Raw genomic sequence first — 22,802 nt, 5'->3', positions numbered from 1 at the left:
TTACTGTTAACTGTTGGGCAAACGAGGCTTCGTGAAACAGCGTCCTCTCTTTCTGAGCTCAGGAGGTGGCGCTCTCATTTGAAAAACGTGAAAGTTTCATTGGAATGGTTGCTTAAATATGAAGATTTTAGAGCCGAGAGTGCCACCTGGTGGACTCTGAATTCCAGGACGCTGTTTCCTGAAGCCTGAGCCCATTAACTGGACCCACCCCATGACTGCATCAGCGGTGACACAGGCTTCTGAAGGACTGCTGAAGTCGGCCCGTCCTTTGTTGAGCTGCGTGAGAGCAACGCTGATCTCTCAGTGCACGACGCAAAAAATGATCCTAGGTCCACACAGTGTCAGCGAGTGTTCTGCTGAATCCCATTGAGCCTGTGGTTATAAACGCGTTTCCGACCGTACGACGCGTTGTTCATTATAATGTTCACTGACACGTTCATGTAGGTGGAGCTAACGTCCGTTGCCAAAATGCGCAGACATAAGTCGGATGAAAGTGTAACTACAGGAAAGAGTTGACGTGGAAAAGCTGCAAGTGGAGTCCTAATTGCTGGGTTTCTTCCCTCCAGTCTTGAGGCTCACACTCTGTCTCACTCAGAGGAACGAGAGTACAAGTGCGACCAGTGTCCCAAGGCATTCAACTGGAAATCAAACCTGATACGCCATCAGATGTCGCACGACAGTGGCAAGCACTATGAGTGTGAAAACTGCTCAAAGGTAAAGTCATGACCTTTGCTCTGTCTTTGTCCCTGAACGTCTTCACACCAAGGGTTTGTATTGCTGTTTGAGGATGATGGGTCTGTTTGTTGGCCTCAACCTGTCAAAACTTGTCTTTCAATTGACTGGTCGCTATAGTGAGCCTGTGAGCCTGTGAAGTTGCAGCTTCCTCTCAGGTGATGCTAACTCCCCTGTGTCTGTCTGGTTGCTTCCCCCAGCAGGTGTTCACAGACCCCAGTAACCTGCAGAGGCACATCCGCTCGCAGCACGTTGGCGCTCGGGCCCACGCTTGCTCCGACTGTGGCAAGACGTTTGCAACGTCTTCGGGCCTCAAGCAGCATAAGCACATCCACAGCAGTGTCAAGCCCTTCATGTGTAAGTCACTAAGACCCTACCTATGTAAGTCTCCTCAGTACGTTACAATAATAACAGCATTACAGTGTGAATACATGTGTGTTAACCTCCCTGCGTCAGTCATGTGCCAATGCCTCGGTTTGAGTGGCAGCATCGCGGCCATTTAAACCTGCATGGGCAGCATAATGGAACTCAACTCCATCTCACTTTCTAACCCGCTCTTTCCTTTCAGCCACTTGCCGTGACCTTCTGGTGACATTATGGCTAATAGTCGTTTTCCATCTCTGCTTCTCTGTCTCTGGCTTTTTCGTTGCTAACCCTAGGTAAATGCTAATTCCTGCAGATCCTGTCTGACTTTCACAGCAGCTGGAGTCTCCTTCCCCTTAAGCAGTATGACCTCCAGCCCTTGCTCCCTCGCTCCTCCGTGACCCTCACGCATGAGGAGGAGGCTGCACACCTCCGCCTTTGTGTTTCACCAAAGCAATACACACGTTTGAGTGGAGAAACGGCACCTTCTCACATGCAGCGCCTCATTCCTCATAAATGGCAACCACATGTACACCCACCCCTCACCCCCCTCCGACCGAATAAGAGTTCATTTGCTGTAATCAGCAGAAAATATGCAGCTTAAAAAAAACAACCAAAACAACAGCTAATGGCTGTAAAAGTGACTGAGCAGCCTGACACCAGGCAGGAGCCTTTGAACATGCAGCCTACTCTCCACTGTCCTTGATCGATAAAATGTAGAAAATGGCACTCATATTAAAAGAAATATATATTTCAGTCAGGCAGTTTCCTAAATGACCCTCATCAAGAACATTACATTTCATGAATTGAATTGTCAACAAGAAAAGTTTTTTACATGGTATGCAATGTCGCGGTTATTTATTTATTTTTTTTTGGGGGGGGGGGACAATGTTATGTTCAGTGTAGAGCTGCACAATATATTTTCTGATCATATTCCATACCAAATGTTTTACTCTGCTTCTGGTTGACTCCATCCTTTTGTGCGCTGCTGGACTCTCTCCAAGAATGCAGGAGTGGAGTCAGACTGCCAACATGTCCACTTCCTATCCTTGTTTTTGAAGCTCTAATAACAATGTGAGAAAAATCAATCATCGAGATCTGCTTCTTACTACGCTGTGATGTTATCCTGTGTTTAGACGTCTTTGTATAACATGAGGTAGTAGTAACGCTGATCCACAAAATATCTATTGTCTAGGAACATGGAAACAAAGAGGGACACCTTCCTCTTCTCATAAGCTGCGCTCCAAGTTTTATTAGCAGGGATGAAAGAGCATGGGAAAACAATAACAAGCGCTACACAGGGACGACGGTTTCACAAATCACCTATCGCCGGCAGATAATGTTGACAGGGTTACATGGGTTACAGATAATGTCAGACGTGGATCCGAAGCGATGGGAGTCACGGCACATCATTCACTTGTATGACATGACTGTGGGAAGGTTGCTAAGCACAGGATGACAAGGACACCACTGTAGGGACAAGGTGAGGGCGCAGCAGCGGTGACAGGGGAAGAGGGGCAGCGGAGGACGTGAGACATGTCCCTGGGAACCGAGCTGCAGGATAGTATTCATTCAACTCAGCTTCCTTCACCTGCCTAAAATAGAACTATTGTGCTTCATACGGCTGAGAATGTGTGCGCCTATCAGGAGTTCTGCATCTATTTGTTTCAGTTTGAGAATGGGATTTTTCACATGGATGTGTGCGATTGTTTGTGGAGCGTCCCTGGGTGGACAATGAGGCCCAAGATGTTGAGGAATTTGGGTTTTTGGTGATGAGGGGCCCAGAATGTGTCGGCAGTCCACACCATCCAACTCACCATGGGAAAGAAATATTTATTATGTGTGGATTTCACGTGTTGAGAAAAGAAATGTTTTTTTTTCCTCCATTCATCACAAAAATACTGTGGTATTACACACGCATATATGTTATATATCTGTGGTTGCCCCAAATTGTGAGTGATTTATCATTGTTGAACCACCTGATATTAAAAACAGAACAATAATATTTGTATGTAACACTAATCATTATTGTTACTAATTGTCTCTAATGATTTGACGGCCCCTCAATGACAATGTAATATGTATAATTTCCCGGCCCTGCTTGAAACTGTATTTGTTCTTCTGGCTCCGATTCTAACAAAATATTTCTCACTGTGGTCACCATATCTTCGTGTTTGTCAGTGAGTGATCCCTCGTTGTCTGTCTGTGTCCCCGCAGGCGAGGTGTGCCACAAGTCCTACACTCAGTTCTCAAACCTGTGCCGACACAAGCGCATGCACGCCGACTGCCGCACGCAGATCAAGTGCAAGGACTGTGGGCAGATGTTCAGCACCACTTCTTCTCTGAACAAGCATCGGCGATTCTGTGAGGGCAAGAACCATTTTGCCGCAGGGGGGCTCTTTGCCCAGGGCCTGCCGCTCCCAGGTGCACCCGGCTTGGATAAATCGGGCTTGGCCATGGGCCACGGCAGCGCAGGTTTGGCCGATTACTTTGGTGCCAGCCGTCATCACGGTGGGCTTACCTTCCCCGCTGCACCTGGATTCCCTTTTAGCTTCCCGGGCCTTTTCCCCTCTGGGCTCTACCACCGTCCACCGCTCGTCCCTGCCACCACCTCACCGGTCAGACACACAGCGCATGCTCCCGTTGCTGGGGGTGATCTGAATAAGAGTCCGCTTTTGTCCCCCAGCCCAGGAGCTCAGGAGTCACGAGAGCTCCTGAAGGCTCTGCGTAAGGAAGGGGGCTCACCCAGCGAGCCGACGATGGGCTCCGAACTATTCACCCAGCATTCGCTGTCGTCTGCAAAACAGCCAAGCAAGAGTGACCAGTCGGAAAGTAGCGACTTGGACGAGGTTAGCACCCCTAGTGGGAGTGACCTGGACAGCACGTCGTGCTCTGAGATGGAAAGTGACATGGACAGTGAGAGGGAGAGGGGGGCTCGTGAAAACGGTCAAGAACACAAGAGGAAGCCGAGCGATGGAACGCCTGAGAGCCTGACGAGCAGCAGCGCAGCTGAAAACTTCCCAGGGCCGTCCCTATTACCTTCATCACTGGACGAGCACACGGCTGTAACAGGAGCTGTCAATGACTCCATTAAGGCCATCGCCTCCATTGCTGAGAAGTACTTTGGCTCCACTGGCTTGGCTGGTCTGCAGGAGAAGAAAGTGGGCTCCATGCCATATCCCGCCATGTTCCCTCTGCCTTTCTTCCCAGCATTCTCTCCCCCAGTGTACCCGTTCCCCGACAGAGATCTCAGAGCCAAGGGTGGTCAAGAGTCTCCGGCGGGAGACAGCAAAGAGGATAAATCATCTTTAGAGTCACCATTTGACCTTACAACTAAAAGGAAGGAGAAATCCATTTCTCTATCGACCACCAAACCACAGGCTTCCAACTCCAGTAGTCAGGACCAGCCGCTTGACCTGAGCCTGGGGACTCGTGGACGACTTGCACCTGCCAAAGAAGAGGACAACAAGAAGAGCACGGATTGCAAAGAGGAAAAAGTAGGGGTTGACGTCCCAAAGGCTGACACCTCCTTACAGCACGCCAGGCCCGCGCCTTTCTTCATGGACCCCATCTACAGGTACTGTTGCTCCCACGTTACGCCGCCTGACACAGGGTTGGCGCACGTACGTCTGACTGCTCGTGTTGAGAGCTGATCAAGATCTATTATTAGCAGGGTTGAGAAGAGGAGGATGAGCGATCCGTTTGAGAGTCTGAAGGACAAGTACATGCGTCCAGGGCCCGGCTTCCTCTTCCATCCACAGGTGGGTTCCATGTCACTCACACACCCATCCTCTACTTTTCACAGTTGGGTTACTAATCTGGTCTTAAAATAAAAATAGAAACGAAAAGATCGGGGTATGAAATAGCTTGGATTCACAATGAAGTAGACGCATTTTTTCTTTATCTTCAGGCAGAAGCAGACAGTAGTGTGAGATGTGTATTTGGATGAAAAGCAGCAAAAGTGACTGGCCTCATGGATTACATGTTTCAACTGAGGACGAGCGAGTGGATAATCCAGTGCACACTCAGGCCGCTGGATCTGAAACAGATGTGGCAGAAGTAAAGGGCACGGTGTGACATGTCTTCCCGTAATACGTCTTTGATTAGGGTATAAAAAATGATATGCTCTTAAAGCAGTGACTTTTTTCTTCTTCTTCTTTTTTTGCCCCTGGGCTCCCAGAGCCCGCCGTTCCAGTGCGAGACTCCATGTGTGTGCGACGTGTTGCGTTGACATTCATTTGTTCAATCTTCCCCTGCGGGTGAGAAGGGTCGCTCGGGAAGTGAAAACACCACTTTCTCAGGCACAAGCTTTTTTTTTCTGGCCGTTTCAGACCTGGTTTTTACAGGCTGTTTCATTTGTCTGATTTATGTCCCCTGTCCAGACTGCCGCACGGGTCCAGCCTGCAGCAGCCACATGGCTGTCCCACATGCCTTAATGAGGTGTCCTATCAGTAGAAACACTAACTGAGTGCTTAGGCCATCTTTATGACTTGGTGTTGTCTGGACACACAAATCATTCCCAGAAACGCCAGACCAGGGTGGCTCCAAGAGAGCGAGGGGCCCTTCTGGTCTCTGTGAAGGGCTTTTGTTTCTAGTCAGTGAACTCACTTTTGAGCTAGATATCAAAATGGATGGTACAAAAATGGGGCAAACATTGTGATTTGATTTCCTTTTTACTACCCTGTGATATTGGCTCATATGACATGTTGGTGCTGAATTTCTGAGCCATTATAATGAGTTGATGGAGCACAGGGAAGTGTTGAGGGCCACTCTTGTAATTCCTGCGCTATAAATAGCTTCAACTTAAAATAACAGACGGCTTGTTGCTCACTCAAAGTTATGGACGCAGAGTGGCATCATCTTTTACCCATATGTGTTCAATCGGTTGATTCACGCCCAACTTTCTGCTCCTGACTGACCGTTCTTTCCCTCTGTTCCACCCCTCAGTTTCGTTTGCCAGATCAGAGAACCTGGGTAAGTGGCTCATCTTCACCCAAAAAGTACCAGCCACACAAGCTTGCAACAACACACAGATTTGACCCTTCGCTGCATTACTGTTTTTTTCAAAAAACAATTGTTTACGTCCTCAAAATATAGCCTCTCTTATATCTCCAAAGATTGATGTCTTAATGCAGTTTATAATATTTGATAACCTAGAAATGATTTCATCTGTCAATAGATCAATTTGAGCTCTGTAGCTGCTTATCTTTTTTTTTTGTCTTTTTCTTCTTCCTGTACTTTGATTGGAATCTTTAAATAATGAGTAGAATGAAGTACAGTAGACACACACGCCATCATAATTCTGCAAAATTCAGTCAGACAAAATATGTTGAGGTTGCCCGAAAAAGCCATCATTAAATTGAATCTTCATATCAAAAAGATGTTAATGATTGTTTTAGAAAACATTGAGTATATTTACACCTTATCTTTTATTAAAAGATGAATCGAGTTATGTGTGGCATATTTTATGTCATATATTAACATGACATAAGGAACATAATCCTTATTGCTTTTTTTGTTGTGTTTGTAACTCTGTTGACAATTTCAATCAACGGCTGCCCAGGACCAGTAGTTATCTTTATTTTTAAAACATTTTACAATCCTAATTTTAGTATCATTGTTCATTTTTGTCATTTTAATTGACATTCTTGTCTTGTGCGCCATCTTGAATCCCGTAGTCAGCAGTGAAGTACAGTTTCAACTCACTGACCTGCATTTGCAGCAGAAGACTGAAAAACAATTTCAAGAGGAAACTGCGTCAAAAGTGGTGAAAAATCGATCTTAAATTTGTGGCAGAGAATAGTTCAGGTCTTCTTGGGAAAAGAAAAGGAAAAGATTAGAACTGCAGATGCGAGTCTAGAGAGGGCATATGTTGTTCCGTTTGAGCTGGAAGAGAGAATTTGCCAAAAAGGGAGAGCAATGTTCATGAAGCAGGAGGTGAAGGCATGTTTGTGAGCGCAGCGCACCACAGATGAAGGAATGAATGGTACTGGCTGGATTGTCATGGCTGTGCATCTCCAGCCCACTGAATCCTTCAGCCTTAACTGAAGAGCCAAGCAGCGGCTGTGCCAGTGCTGGCCGCTTCGTATCACTCCCCGGCGAACAGTCTCTGAGGGAGGCTGCTGAGAGGCAGCGCGGGGGCTTGTTCCCTTCCAAACATCTGCTTCCCGATAAAGATCAGCAATTGAGATGCATCTCACTAATTAAGGCCCTCGCAGCGTCACTGACATCTGAAGATAGCCAATCAAGTGCCGGTCCCAGAGCGACACTACAGCAACAAGCAAGTTCACACACACACACACACACACACACAGCGCCTCCAGTACAATAACAAGGGGAATTCACAAGAGCGCGTGAGACTGCGTGGTGCTGGGCTGGGTGTCCCCCTATACTCCAGTGAAGAGTCACTGTAGTGCCAAACACCAAGTCAAGCAGTGGCCTCATGACTCTGATGTCAAGTTCCTCACCTCTGTGGAACCAAACTCTTTGCGGATTACGACTTTTTTTTTTTTTTTAATCTCACAGTTGTACATTCTTTTTTTATTAATTTAATTATTAAACTTGGCATCAGTGTATCCCTTTATAAGGATGCACCAACACAAGTTTTTTTTTTTTTTCCCAAATGAGTAGTAGTGTACGAGTACTTGCACTTTAGTACTGTGTGATACAGACACTGAGTACTTATGCCATTACAAATATATATGTATATTTCCCCCAAATGAGTAGTAGTGTACGAGTACTTGCACTTTAGTACTGTGTGATACAGACACTGAGTACTTATGCCATTACAAATATATATGTATATTTCCCCCAAATGAGTAGTAGTGTACGAGTACTTGCACTTTAGTACTGCGTGATACAGACACTGAGTACTTATATATATATATTTTTTTCCCCAAATGTATTATTTGAACAGCATTCCTCACTATTTCTTTCTTGCCTCACAGATACATGTTTCACTGCAGTACGAACCCAAATGGTCTTCCTTTGCGCTGCCGTAAAGTCGTACTGTTTTTGTGGTATCACAGGCCAATCTATGACCACGACTACGCGTGCCGTTGTTCCCATAGCAGTATCCCTACTTTTGAACCAATAGCACTTAGTGTTTGTTTTCTGAGTTGAACTGAAGTTCTCGTGCTGCCTGTAGTTTAAAAAGAAAGATGGCGCAGGCTGAAGTCCGAGCGTGCAGAGCAGCGTAAGGAGCCGACAGCTCTAAAAAGTGTCTTATCGGACAGTTTGATACTGCTGACAGCTTTAGGGCCCCTAATGTTCCGAGGAGTTATGAGCTCTTATTGAGTGACGGAGAGAAACTGAGCGTTGGCTCCAGCACCTTAAAGAAGTCTGGGAAAAAGAAATATGAAAGCGCCATCCTCTGCGATGCTGGCTCCTCCTCTGGCCCGAGTGACGCAGAGCATGGGCCTATCCATAATCAAACAGAGCTGACACTTCATATCCTCCCTCTGCCGACTCGGCGACAGCTCCAGCAGGAACTTTACACTGGGCCGTCACTCCTCATCAGCCGATGGCGATTGCAGGCTTTGCAGCTATCCATCAGAACCTCTCTTTCTGGGCCCCGTCGGTTCAGTTTTTCCCTTCAATCTTTTCACCCCGTCTCTCGCACTCGTCCCAATATCATCTAGTCCTTCATCAGGCCCCGTCTTCCTCTGGTTTCCCTCAGTCTATCTCGGCGTGAATCGGGAGAGTGACAGCGGGTGCGGGCCGGAGATGGAATGTGGGCGTCGCAGCGGGACTCTGGTGGAAAACCCACATCACCATTGATTTGTCACCTTAGTGAAATAAGAATGAGAAAGCAGCTTCAAATGCTACACAGGCAAAATCATGCAAATTCCTCTTGCACCTTTGGTGTGTGAGGGAGGCTGACAGGCCTCTACGGGGACCCTCCCTCCACCACCACCCCCCACCCGCCCCTCCACTCCCCACCCCGCCCCTCTCCGCACGGCGATATCATTATTACCCGTGTCTGGCCCTTGATCAGTAATGTCAACATCTTTCATATTGACGAATGTGCTGTCTGGCCGTATTGTGCACAGAATGGTTTACAACCCAGCAGTGGACATGAATCACTCCTCTGCCACACACACACATTTAGCACGCACAATCACACACAACATGTGTGGACGCGCGCAGAAATATATTTTCTCTTTCACAGACGTTGTTGGCAATGAATCAGCTTTGACCACCGTGTGTTGCACTTTCTCACACACCGCTGTCGAGTGGATGAAACAGCTTGTTTCGTAAGCAGATTGGCTTTCTTTAATTATTGGGGAGTCTGTGAGCCACAGCGTCCGCCAAACATACAGACACTTGCTTTGTCTAATGCAAATGCTTTGGTCAGCATCACAGCGGGAGAGGCAAACGGGCTCTTCGTGTCGTGATCTCGTCCCTTCATGAAATGAAAATCTCTCATCTAAATGAATTATATTGTATTCTCCATGACCTAAACCTTTTCATCTTCATTGATGTGCAGCAGTCTTTGCGCCGAGGTTGCTTTGACATCTTCCTCCTCTCTTTTTCCTTCGTTAGATGTCTGCAATTGAGAACATGGCGGAAAAGCTCGAGACGTTTGGCTCACTAAAACCTGACTCAAGTGACTTGCTGCGCTCTGTGCCCTCCATGTTTGACTTCAGAGCTCCGCCCACTGCACTCCCAGAGTCGCTGCTGCGCAAGGGCAAGGAACGTTACACGTGCAGGTCACAAAGTTCGCTGTGTTATTTATTTCCATTATAATTGCATTTCTTTTATATTTGAACTCTCTCTGAATTTATGATTTCTTTCTTCAGATATTGTGGTAAAATATTCCCACGGTCCGCTAACCTGACGCGCCATCTCAGGACTCACACAGGAGAGCAACCGTACAGGTGAGCTTTAGCAATGACTACACTGGGATCATGCCTCAGATCGGGCCTGCAGCTGTGCAGTTACTAGGGCAGTGGAATGTGGGCCCAATGGTTGACCACAGGGGCTGGCCGTGGACAGAGCCAGGCCTGGACTGCCGCAGCCTGATAGCCTGCGCTCCACACGCTGGCATGCCATTAAAGATTGCCGCTGTTTATTGTCATTTTGGTGGAGATAACAGCGGGTTCCTGAGGGACCGCCAATCCAGCGAGCTAATTCCACCAGAAGAAAAGATGTAATCTTCTCCTATAATTTTGCATGAAGAAACTTGGCAATGGGAGCTCATTTTGCCGGGCTTCAACCGAATCTGTTGCGTGCTTGTTTTGCGAGAGAAGAATGCAATTTTATTGTGCTGGCAGGAGATAAGAGGCAGAGCTGTTTCACCTTAAACAAGCTCCTCCATCATGTCTGCGGCTGCGTGTGTGCGCGCGCGCGCTCTGAGCGTGTGCGTCCTGTATCGTGTTGCCATTCCCGCAGAACACATTGGAGCTTTATAAAAACACAATTGGCCCATTTCATTCTGTTTACTGACTCCGTTTGTTTGAATTGCAGGTGTAAATACTGTGACCGCTCCTTCAGCATTTCCTCCAACCTGCAGCGACACATTCGCAACATTCACAACAAGGAAAAGCCCTTTAAATGCCACTTGTGTGACCGCTGCTTCGGTCAGCAGACCAACTTGGACCGTCACCTCAAGAAGCATGAGAACGGAAACCTTTCAGGTGAGTGAGGTATTTTCGAACCAAACTTTAGGTTGTAACTTGTCCATTGGGACTTTATCTCTAAAGTTTTTGGAGCTGTGAGAGGAAAAATGAAAGGAACCACGCATCAATAAATGGTCTGGGCTCAGAAGACCCTTGACTGCATCTTATCATCTGCAAAAAATAAAAAAATGAAAACCCTTTGATCAACACACCAAATGTTTTGGCTAGTTGCTCTAGAAAAACAAGCATATAATGGGGCTCTTTGTCGGGTCTCCACCTCATCCCAGCTCCATAAAAGGACACGTGAACCTTTTGCTCTCTTCTAGCTTTTGTAAATGACTTTTTAATGCCGAAAACCTCTGGACTTCTGAACCAAAATTGACTTTAAGTTGTAGATTGACTAGCTTTGTACTGAATTTCTAAATCCTTGAACGGAAACAAAAGAGCGTTCAGATGGGTTCCTCTGGAACAACAAGCCTCTTGAGCCTATGATTTCTGTGTGCCAGTCTTTTGTCAGCATATATCCAAGCCACGCTGGTAAACCATTGTCTTCTGAAAATGACCTGCAGGCACTGCCATGTCGTCGCCTCAGTCGGAGCTGGACAGCGGCAGCGCCATACTTGACGACAAAGAAGACTCTTATTTCAATGAGATCCGGAATTTCATTGGCAACACGGGACAGAACCAGACATCTCCGGACCCGTCTGAGGAAGGGTAAAGAAGTGTCACCTGTTTCATCGCTTGAAAAGTCTGGAGCTTGAATGTAAAGCTCTGCTTTGATTTGGACTGTTGGAGCGGTCCGGCCAGGCCATCATTGATGATGGTTCTGTGGGGCGCACTGACCTCTGATGGAGCATGACATGAATCCATTTCTCAGCTCAGCTCAGGGAGGAGGAGAAAGATCAGCTCCGGCTGCTCAGATAACAATCTTGAGGAGGTTCGGAGCAAGAGTGCCGCATTTAGCCCGGCACATCTGGAACCAACATGTCTGCCTTCAGGAAGAGGGTCGAGGGGGTGGGGTCGCGGGGTCGGCCCATGTTTCCTTTCAAATGCTACGCTCCTGACGACTTCTGATAGATACTTTATCCCCTGCAAATTACCACGTTTGAAAGCATAATTAGCGAATCTGTTTTCTTAATCACAGAGCCCTTCGCTCCATTTGGATCTGGTCTCTGTTCTGGGCCCCGGTGTGTGGCAGGAATCCTTGTCAGCTTCTCAGTCTGCATCCCAGTGGGGGATCAAACCATGCGCTGCTACTTGCATACGCCACTCTGTTTTTCAGCGCCACTTCAGAGGAGGTTGAGTTTTGCAAGCGTCCCGTCTGTGCGATGGCATTTTTGAGAGCTGACGAAAGACATCCAAGAGGATGATTAGAGAATCGGTCTTAATGTGGTCCCAGATGATTTAGCAAATGGTGGTTTCCTGCAGAGAGAAAGAGGGAGAAATGAAGAGTTTGGATAGCTGCACGGGGCTACAGGAATGTCTCAGTTGGCAGTGCTCTCATCATTCTTCCAGCAAATGGGGCTGTCAGGTAAATATTTTGCCTATTAGATGAATACGAGATAGTCTGGAAAATAAACAAGAGGAGAGGCAGAGCACTCCACTTAAGTGCAGCAATGATCAACGCCGCTGCCCCGCTCCAAGAGGCCCCTCAGCCTCAGCGATGACAAACGGGAATCCGGCTTCGCTGCGCACCAGCTGCCATGTCCTGCTCTGGACCCACAACGTCGCCACTGCTTGTCCCAAACTCTCCATTGTTTTGGTATTTATAGAGCTAGGCTTCTCACCAGAGCCCTCAGGAAACCAAACTGAAAACAAAAGCACAAAACACTCCACCTAATGGCTTCTGTCCTCATGAGAAGAGGAATGTTTGCATCTTTAACATGCATTTGCTCTCCATGCAGCTAGAGATGAGAAATTCCTCGCACTCCGCTCATTGTTGGCTGTTTTTGGTCCTAAGCTTGAATGGAGGGCGATTTGAGGACGAGAAGACGCCAGTGAACAGTCATGTGTCACATGATCTGGAAGACGAAGCAGAGGACCTGGGTGCTGACGAAGCGATGGAACAGACCAGAAACACTCCTGTCACGGCCGATGGAGAGTTGCTGCCCGGCAACGTCACTGACGACGTCATGCAGGACCAGATGGAGCTCAGCTGTAAGCTCTCCCCGAGAAGGTCAGCTCGCCACCCAAGTTCATAAAACCTTGTTGTTTTGGACAAATGTTGATTTTGCTTGGGTTAGGTTTCTCGATGAAGAAGAGAGTGGCGGCTACACGGCCTTGGACCATATTCAGCACTTCTCAGAGATGCGCAAGCTGGAGGAGAGTGAGCTGAGCGACGAGGATGAAGATTCATTCAAGGCAGTCAAACAGCCTCTCTTTCGGAAGTCCAAGTCTCAGGTAACTTCCTCCGCAGATGAACGGCCGTCATCTTTCAGACGGGTCAAATATCAGGTTACTCTCCCGACTCTGGTGAAAGTGCAGTTGAATTTGTTCTCGCCAGGCAATGAGCAGGTAACTGGACAAACATGAGCAGACAATATGTGTTCGGCGTCTTGCAGGTGGTAGATTGAGCTTTACATAGGAAGAGACAAGAGTATTGTACGAGTAATTACACACACCGACCATCAAGCCTGGAGTGGCACCAAGTGGAAGCACGAGTGCGGGACTCTTCTCGTGAGAAACCAGACCCAGGCATGGAGGCACACCAGGCCAGCAGCTGGAGGCAGAAGCAGAGCACACGCACAAGGACTTTCACTCACAGAGATACAAAACCTGCTGTTGATTTGATGGCTGTGCTGCGTCCCGATAATCTCAACCGACCGATTACACGAGTTGAGAGGAAGAAGATGCTTTGCATCAACTGAAACCACAACTGGGAAATGGACAGGATGATGGTGTTTTTTTAATGGAAAGGTCCTGAAAGAAAAATCACGATAACAACCACACTCCCTTGCACTCCGACAGACCCTGGTTCTCCACACACACACACACACACACACACACGTTTGTATTGCGCTCCCTGTGGGGGAGGGTTCTCATTGGCATGAGCCTTTCCCCAGCCTCTCACCTGTAACTTCACCCTCCAAAACACATGGCTCACCTGAGCCAGGACTCTGAACCACACCGGAACCTAATTATATCCACCACCTTATTTTGGTCCTCATCCAGTCATCCTTCATCCTCAAATTGAGGGACTGGCAAAAGGTCCGGTCCCCACAGGTCACACACGCACAAATCCTACTGTAAATCCCCCTAGCGGGTGTCTACCCCGACCGTTTTCGGAAGCAGTTGGCAGGACAAATTCACTCTTACTGCGCCTCACACCACAGGATCTTCTTGTTGGATCATCTTATCAGACATAAGAAGCTGATTATCACTGTTGACCACTAGTCTGTGGTCCTGATCCCACCAAACAGGTCATGTCAACACCAGTTGTGATGATATTTTAAATGTCAAGGGAGATGGTTTGCACTGTTTATCTATTTGATTATATATATATATATATATACATATATATATATAAAATATATATATATGTATATGCTGTATATATGATACCAAAATGTACACGCCATGAAGGTAATTGAAGGAGAATGACATACACATATGACCTGTAATAAGAATAATTAGAAATGTGGTTTTTTTTCTAACTTCAGAACCAAATACCTGTGAGCCATTGAGGACTGCATGGTGCCCGCACATATTTTAGAAGAAGAACAAAACGGTTTCCCTCGTGGGAGACATTTGAGCTTGATGTTTCCTGTCTCCTTGCAGGCGTACGCCATGATGCTGTCTCTGGCTGAGAAGGAGTCGCTCCATCCTGCGACTCGTACTCCGCCCACCATTTGGCACAGTCTGGCGCGAGCTGCTGCCGAATCCAGTGCCATTCAGTCCCTTAGTCAAGTATGATGACGCTCCCTTGTGGATCCCCTCCACCCCGAGCCCCCCAACCCCTGACCAATGGCACTGGCAGCCTGAAGCGGGTGATCTGTAGACTCATCATGAGCTTCTGATTGTCCTGTGAGTGAACCACGGCCCATCTGACTGCTGAGTGGTGCCTTCTACACCCCGGTCACTGCCCATGAAAAGGAAAAACTTCAAGCGCATAAACGTACCTCTGAGACTTTTTGGTCCAAGGAAGAGAACAAAAAATCATCTGACATCAACCAGGAGAGATCAGGAAGTATTGCGGTGAAAATAATAAAGCTGAAGTAATAATAGCTGTATTTATTCTTTTCAATTTTGCACAGCAAAGGCAGCTGGTGATCATCAAACTTGCGCTAGAACGTCGGCGGTGAACTTGAGTGAGTCTCTAAGACGACACCATTTGATAGACTGGGCATACAAGTGTAGGACCCCCGTCTCAAAACGTTTTCAATCTAAAGGACACTCACCAAACACACGGAGGTCGACCGGGCCTTCTTATCAGTGTACTACCTGGGTTGAAATGAAAACCATGTTCAGACACTGCTACAGTGCGTTGATATCACTGGGGTGACGGCGAGGACGGAAGCATCGCTCTTCTCCACGGCACTCCATCCCGTCGCCGGCGCCTAGCTGTGAAAGGATTCGCCTTTTTGTGTAGAACATTTTTTACTGAGTAGCCAGTGCTGAAGTTGATCGTTGGTCTGTCACGGATATGTGTAAAAAGAAAACAAAAGAAAAGTCCGTCCAAGTCCGTCAACACTACCACTACATCTGAATGCTAGTTGTTAGCTAACCCATACTTGTGTGTCTTTCATTTTTAGACAATCATCTGTTTGATTTTTCTGTTGTTGTTGGGTTTTTTTCAGTTGGTGTTGTTGTTGTTGTTGTTATTTGCTGTTGTATGTTGAGAATTGTATTTATTTCTTGGCAAACTGTAGTTTGTTTACTGAATAGCACTGCTCTTAGCCCTGGTGGTGGGTGGGATTCCTCACCCAAGGCATGTCCCAGAGTCTCATGGGTCTGTAGATCACATTTGAGTGGCGGATAGTATTGAATATACAGATCACTCCTTACTCCTCTAACGGAACTGGTTGATGAATAGATAGTTTGTTTGTTTTCGATGATTCAATTGTAAAGACACAAAATATGAAAGAATAAAAAACATGTATAAAAGCTGAAAGAGAAAAAAAGAGGCATCAGTTCTTCAAACGCGCATGATTGGTCTGTTGGATCTGTGTCATCTTCTACGGTTGTCTGCAAGCTTGTGTGACATTCGGTTCTTGCTAATCCCTCGTGCCAAACTTACAATGAATGACAAAAGACTTTCATTTATTCTCCCTTTTTGAGGGATCAGATTTGTTGCTTTTCTTCGGTTCCTTTTTTTGTTGTCGTTTTGTTTTATATCGGTAAATGAAGTCGTCATTAAGTCGAGGTACTTTGTTTCGATGCTTTCTACAATGTAACTGTTATGCATTTCAATACTGTGGGAGGAGCATCTAAGAAATAAAGGAATACCATCTGTATATTGATTATTTTTCCCAAATCATTTAACTCCTCTCTACGATCTGTATGGCAGATTTCCAACGTTATCCTGGAGTCAGCCAGCACCTGGCGCTTTCTTCTGTCACTCCCATGGCCTCTGGATGTGACGCAGAGCCTGAACTCTGCTCCTCTTTTCTCCTCAGGGTTTGGCTGGCTTTGAGGGAGAAAGGGAGCAGAGGGCCTGAGCGTGGTAGTGGGAGCAGAGGCAGGAATGTGTCCTCTTTATTTGTGTCCGTTTGTGTGGCATGATGGATGAGGTGGGTAGATGTGATGACCTGGCTCATCGCTCAAACGCTCAATAAGAGTCCCGTCCCATGCTGCAGGCCTCCCATCCGGCCTCCCCCCAAGTCACTGCTGCCAGCAGACGTGGGCGGACATTGTGGCTGGGAGGTTCTGTTGCGCCATTGTCCGGCGACTCCAAGAGCTGGAGGGGGTGAGAGGACTGGCTTTGACGGTAAAATGGCTGGCGCTGAGTGGGCTGCGTTTACAGTGGTGTTGGCGCCTGACTGGATGGGCCTGCCGTCAGCAGCGCATGCTCCGAGGGGGGTCCACCTTCGGGGGTCACGCTCTGTTGATGAGGTCACTGTGGGTCGGCCAGCTTTGACCAGGTCAGCTGCGGTGATGGTGGAGGACGCAGCCATAATGGAGTGCCGGCAAACTTTAGTGCCTTTATTGACTCACCGACACAAACGTTGATGAGAAGGGTTGTTTCTCATTGAAAACATTTTGAGCAGAGGGCTGACACGTTTCCAAATCAAAGTACAGGTAAGTGAACTCCTGCATGAAACTTGTATCATCTGAAACCCTATTTTAATTCCACATATTTATTCTGACAGCAGTTCCTTTTGGAATGCAGCTGAACTATTGGCAAGAGCTGAAAGCAAGTCCAGTTGGCAAGTTTGTTGGAGGAGAGCCGACTGCACACAAACGTTGCTGGGTTTATTGTTGCCGGTGTTCATAAGTGACGTGTCTTTCTTGTAACTTTCAGGAACTCTTACGGCATCCACGGCTTCAACCATGTTCAACCACCAAGAAATGAACTGGAAAGTAAGTCCCACTGAACATGTACCCAAGACGATGAACACGGGCGCGTTCAGCGTCTTTTCGCAAACTCCATCTGCATCGAGAAGTAAAAAGTAAAATAACAAGCTGATTCTGATGGCAACTGCTGCAGTGCAAGTGGAACTTTGCCAACCCTCAGTGGCTAGCCCTCATCACTACGTGGAGAACGAATAAGCCCATGCCAGGAGTAGCACCTGACCACCGGAGGGGGAGTAGGTAGGTGCTCAGGCCATTCCAGCAAATCTTTGCTTTTCTCACAGGTGGGTGAAAGAATGAGCCACCAGCCAAAGGTTCAGACCACTCAGCTAATGGGGCAGCTGGCACCGTCTCAGAAGCCATCAAGAAGCTCAGACATCTCATCCGTTTGGTCACACACGGTCCACCCTGTCTAACATGCAAACAAGCCCTCGCAGAAGCATAGATCACCACGCTGTAGAGACCCTCACAGCTGGCCGCTCTCACGTCGATTGACTTGGCACTCGCGCTGACTCAGACGCCAGGGGAAGCATTATGAGCGAGGAGGGAAGGAATGGTGAAGGATGATGGGAGGAGAAGGTGCTTGGTTCAGGGGTGCTTTGACTTTTAGCAGCACAATTGGGAACACAGCGACCTTCGACGTGTGGCAAATGGAGCGACGGATGAGATGGCATGATGGCTGCCCAGTGAGAAAATGTGTCTGGATGGTGGGGGAGCGGCAGAAAGGGAGTCCCTATCTGCTGTCACCACTGGTTGTCTCGTACAGTGCAGCACATTTCTTGGCCCGTCCCAAACAGCCGGAGCACTCTGCAGTGGTGAGGGTGCAGGACCACCTCTGAGCAACATGCTGACCACTCAATAGTGAGGCTTCATGGAACACTGTCCTCATTATCAGAGCCCACTACATGGCACTCTGAAACATCGTAGAATCTAGACTGAGCTGGCATCACAAGACCTTTGTTTTGCCTTTGAAACCTGTAACGTTGACCAATAAAGGTCTTTTTCCATCCTCGAGTGAAAGGTTTTTCTGGTACCTCTGCTACTTAGTTTGGTCATTTTTAACTTAATTCAAGGGTTAGACAATGTACAGCAAGTTGTTCTGTACGTTTATATTTTTAAAATAATTTGAGTTTATTTCATTCATTTCTGAGCAGTTTTCTTGGTTCGCTACCATCTTCTGTGCCTATTGTGAACTTCTCTGTGACACTGTACAAGTCAGACATAGTGGACCTCAACTTCCTCCAATTAGAAAAGAAAAGAATTTTGAATTCATTCAAGTTTTTGGCGCATCACAGTCCAACACTTGTGTAAAGCGCCCATCAGTGGTTTGACTTTGCAACTGCAATCTGGCCTCAATGAAATTTAAAAAAGGTCTCAGTTCTGTAATGTTTTGTCCTTTTCTAACAACTGAGCGCTCATTTTCCTTTCCGGTGCTCCACATGTTTGTGTTTCTATGTTCTTTGGATTTTGGCTTACACTGCAAACTTGGCCGTGAGACCTCCTCCCCGACTTCTCTGTACCAGTGTTAAACATCAGCAGCTTTTGGCTTCTCTTTTCCCTGGGGTGCCAGGGTGCGGATTTAAGGTCAGGTTCGCCCCTCACCATACCTGCAGACCGAATGTGATTTTCCCATCAAAACTATTTGAGTCAGGAGAGCGAGGACAGTGAGCTTAAGACACAGGAGCCATGACAGTTCCAGCCTGAAATGACATACAGAGCCACTGAGTGTGGAAAACAGGCCATACGTGTTTCAAGCAAGAGGCAGACACCAACAATATTTTCTAACAGCAGTGTTGAAGTTAACAGGAGTCTTTAAGATGCGTATCGTTGAAACAGCGCTCACGTTTGTTTTTCTAACCTCTGAATAAATGGCGCAAGACGTGTTGAAATGACTTGCCTCTCACCCTTTATCTAAACCAGCAGCTTCAAAACACGGCGGTCTTTTGGGAAACGGGGTTGAGCGTAGAGTGAGGAAAATGATCTCTCAAACGTGAGGCTACAGCAAGTGAACGTGATCCTATCTAAAGTCTGGCCCATTCTTAATTGCAGTGAAAAAGTACCCATGATTCCATCTCGGGCCTTTCTGGGCTGTTTCCTGTGCAGTTTCCTGAACTGTTGTCTCGCTCCATGAACCGCGATGAGGAGCTCATATATCAAGCCATAAAACCACAAATCCAATTCATTCACCTTGTTCTTTTCAACCTGTTTGACCAACAGTGCTTTTGCTTGTTCACAGCTGTTCTAAAAATGTTGACGACTGCAAACTACTTTGAAATCCTGAGATGTTTGCTACACCCAGTCACTTCCTACATGAGACCCTGTTATCAGCGCAGCTTCGGAATCAGTGTCGCTATCCAAGTGTTGGATGATATCGTTCAACTGTTCCGGGACTCATGAGAGACTTCTTGAGAACAAGCTCTTTCAGCTCAAAGATCGTTGGGAAGAAGGGATCTGGCCAGCACTCCGAATTCTTATGGACCTCATTGGCCCTTTCCTTTGTCAAGGTGAGGTTTCTTGAAGCCTCCTGAAAGCCCTTCGAAAGGCACAGCCCAAAGCTTCGACTCATGAAGGGCCTTTGTGTCAAACAGATGTCTGATGATATTGAAATCCGCACCGGCAGTCTGGAACTTTCATGCCCATTGGCATCTGGCTTGAAGACGATGATGTACAGCACAAGGTCCGGGGGCCAAACCTGACCCGCTGAGGAATTGTACGGGAGCAGGAGCTTTAAACATACATGAGTTTTATAGCTATGAAACTAAATTGTCAACTGCTGAAGTCAGTTCTGCTTGGCAGGTGTTTTCAAGCAGCTGAGATGGGACAGTAAATGTCGACGGCTTGTCGAGAAACTTCCTCAAAATGATGCAGGTGCAACGGAACACAAGTTGTGCTTGTGGTGAAGAACCACCTTGTCAGTGACTGGACTGCAGCAGAGATGCAATGATCCCCTTCTGTTGAGGCCCTCATTTCCTGTAACAGGCCGCTCAATATACATTTCGTTGGGCCTTGCTACATGACCACGTGTGGCCTCCATGGAATATGTCTGAGACGCAATGACACATCCTTGCCGGACTCCTGAGTTGGTATGGAATGAGGTTGTTGGTCCCCCGTAGTGGACCTTAGAAAGGCACCTTCTGATGACACCTCCAAGCAGTCTGGGTTGGCTGGCCTTGCTTCTTTGCACCGCCGACCTGGACCATCACTCTTTGCAAGTCACATGGGAGGCTGATACCTGTGACAGACCTCCTTGGACTGTTCAGAAACAGAGCATCAAAGAATCTCCCACAGCCTCTCTCACCTACCCACATCAGTCTTGGTGAGAATGTTGAGTATAACACCATATATCCCTGCTACCAGATGGCTGAAAAGCCTCTTATTTGCTGTTGTAACGTGAGCAACACATGGCGAGCAGAATGTTGTCGCACACATTGGACAGTATAAGCACAGTTGGCCTCACTATGGGATCTGCTTGTATTGCGAGGCTGTGTGTAGACTTCAGTTCAATTGGATTCTGATCGATACGCCTCAGTCTTTCACATTAAGACTAAACCACGGTGGTGTTGTTGCACCTGTGTAGCTGGTGAGGGTGAGCTGGACTGAGGATGGATGGCCTCTGTGGGTGTGTTTGACTGGAAACAGGTGCGAGTCATCTGAAGATGAAGGTCCGGCCGATAAACATTATCGGAGTACATCAGCTGCTTGTCACAACACAGTGATACAGGGGTGGACCCCCATCCATCAGCTTGACCCCAGAGTGGGTGTGGAAAGTGCAGCTGGGGGGGTGGTCATCGCCCATCCGTCACGATGAGGATGCTGGGATGGGTACGTGGCTTGTGCGAGCACCTGACTCTTTGGCAACACGAGGCTAAAGAATAGGAAACCGCTCCAGTGCCCTTGAAAAATGAAGACAGCACACACACAGACACCTCTCGCCGCTCGCTCTCCCACACACACTTCTGACACGCTTGAACCTTTTTTGGCTGATGAGAGACGCCAGACACACACCCACATGCACACGCACACGCACACACAACTACATGGTCCTGTTTCACAGTTGGACACCATTTACCACTTCCACTCATATTCCTGTGTGGAATCACCTCTGCCTACCAATAATAATAATACCAAGCAGCACTAATGTCTGGCTTACAATCCTTCAAATATCGTTTGTTTCCTCATCGATTTATAATTTAATGAAAAACCAGCGGAAGAAAAACCGCTCACAATGCGTTACACAGTGACCCAAGATACAGGTGGCAAGTGATGGGTGGATGAGGCTTCATGAGACAAGCACTCAGAGCTCAGCAGGAGGCGCTCACAGTTTAAAAAGGTGTAACATTCCTTTGAAATGGAGAGAGTGCCACCTGGTGGGCTGTGAAAGTGAGGACGCCGTTTCATGAAGCCTCGACTAGAAAACGCTGCTGAACCACTCACACCCTCATATTGTGACGACTTTTTTAATCCAATGTATTTGCTTTATCCATGTAACTAAGCAGCCTCTACAGCAGTTGAAGTCCCATGGCAATGAGTTTAGTGGAACAGGGGCTGGCAGCAGGACATTTTACAGACAGATAGTCAATAGATTTGCAGATCCAGAAGGTCATTGGAATCGCAGCCAAACGGTTTCCACCAGTTCCCAAATCGATTATCGAATGAAAACAGATTTTAAACCGTGACTTGTCTATCACATCACCTCTTAGGCAGATGTGATGAACAGGTCCCATTACATGTGTTTTCATCTATCGCCAAATATATTTACATACATTTCATTGTACATACTTTACACTGAATAAATTGATTATTATAACTGATTTGAATAACTGGGAAAATGTGAGAGTCCATCTTTTGTCTGTGCTCTGCACCTACATGTCGAACAGGAAAAAAAAACCTAATGCAATACAGTGGACGAAGAAGATGCTATTGTTGAAGCTAACCAGAAGCTGCTTCTTTTATCTCGTAGTCTGAACCCTGCGGCTGATACAGTGACGCAGCTAATACACAGATGTTTACAGGCTAAAGAGTCTCAAAATCTCAAAAAGGGAGCTGAGTCACAAGACGAAGCTCTCGATTTACCGATCGATCTACGTTCCCACCTATGACGCTCACCTATGGTCACCAGCTTTGGGTCATGACCGAAAGGATGAGATCGCGGATACAAGCGGCTGAGATGAGTTTCCTCCGCAGGGTGGCTGGCCGCACCGTCAGAGATAGGTTGAGGAGTTTGGTCATCTGGGAGGAGCTCAGGGTGGAGCCGCTGCTTCTCCACATCCAGAGGAACCAGCTGAGGTGGCTCGGGCATCTGATCCAGATGCCCCCTGGACGCCTCCCTGGGGAGGTGTTCCGGGCATGTCCTACCGGGAGGAGCTCGGGGTGGAGCCGCTGCTTCTCCACATCCATCCATCTGATCCAGATGCCCCCTGGACGCCTCCCTGGGGAGGTGTTCCGGGCATGTCCTACCAGGAGGAGACCCCGGGGAAGAGCCAGGACTCGCTGGAGAGATGATGTCTCCGGTCTAGCCTGGGAACGCCTCAGGATCCCCCAGGAGGAGCTGGAGGAGGTTTGTGCGGATCGGGAAGT

At 47.5% G+C, this 22,802-nt stretch overlaps 1 protein-coding gene across 8 annotated transcripts in view; it reads left to right on the top strand.

The window, feature by feature from the left end:
- The window catches only part of mecom (MDS1 and EVI1 complex locus), a 109,280-nt gene extending 92,993 nt beyond the window's left edge, over window positions 1-16,287 (top strand). For 2 of the 8 annotated variants that reach the window (XM_053873076.1, XM_053873084.1), the window contains 12 exons: window positions 567-714; window positions 933-1,113; window positions 3,313-4,672; window positions 4,766-4,856; window positions 6,043-6,069; window positions 9,640-9,806; window positions 9,897-9,974; window positions 10,564-10,733; window positions 11,285-11,429; window positions 12,676-12,891; window positions 12,959-13,115; window positions 14,493-16,286. In XM_053873076.1, coding sequence (XP_053729051.1) covers window positions 567-714; window positions 933-1,113; window positions 3,313-4,672; window positions 4,766-4,856; window positions 6,043-6,069; window positions 9,640-9,806; window positions 9,897-9,974; window positions 10,564-10,733; window positions 11,285-11,429; window positions 12,676-12,891; window positions 12,959-13,115; window positions 14,493-14,627 — 2,875 coding nt within the window. In that variant the 3' untranslated portion in view covers window positions 14,628-16,286. Of the gene's footprint in view, window positions 1-566; window positions 715-932; window positions 1,114-3,312; window positions 4,673-4,765; window positions 4,857-6,042; window positions 6,070-9,639; window positions 9,807-9,896; window positions 9,975-10,563; window positions 10,734-11,284; window positions 11,430-12,675; window positions 12,892-12,958; window positions 13,116-14,492 lie in introns of all 8 variants that reach the window. The other 6 variants (XM_053873078.1, XM_053873083.1, XM_053873082.1 and 3 more) reach the window with 6 other exon arrangements.
- The last annotated feature ends 6,515 nt before the right edge of the window (window positions 16,288-22,802 follow it).

This window comes from Synchiropus splendidus, chromosome 8, assembly GCF_027744825.2.
Source record: "Synchiropus splendidus isolate RoL2022-P1 chromosome 8, RoL_Sspl_1.0, whole genome shotgun sequence".
Classification (NCBI taxonomy): Eukaryota; Metazoa; Chordata; class Actinopteri; order Syngnathiformes; family Callionymidae; genus Synchiropus; species Synchiropus splendidus.
Note: the sequence above shows the minus strand (reverse complement) of the source record. Positions and strands in the feature narration are given on the sequence as shown.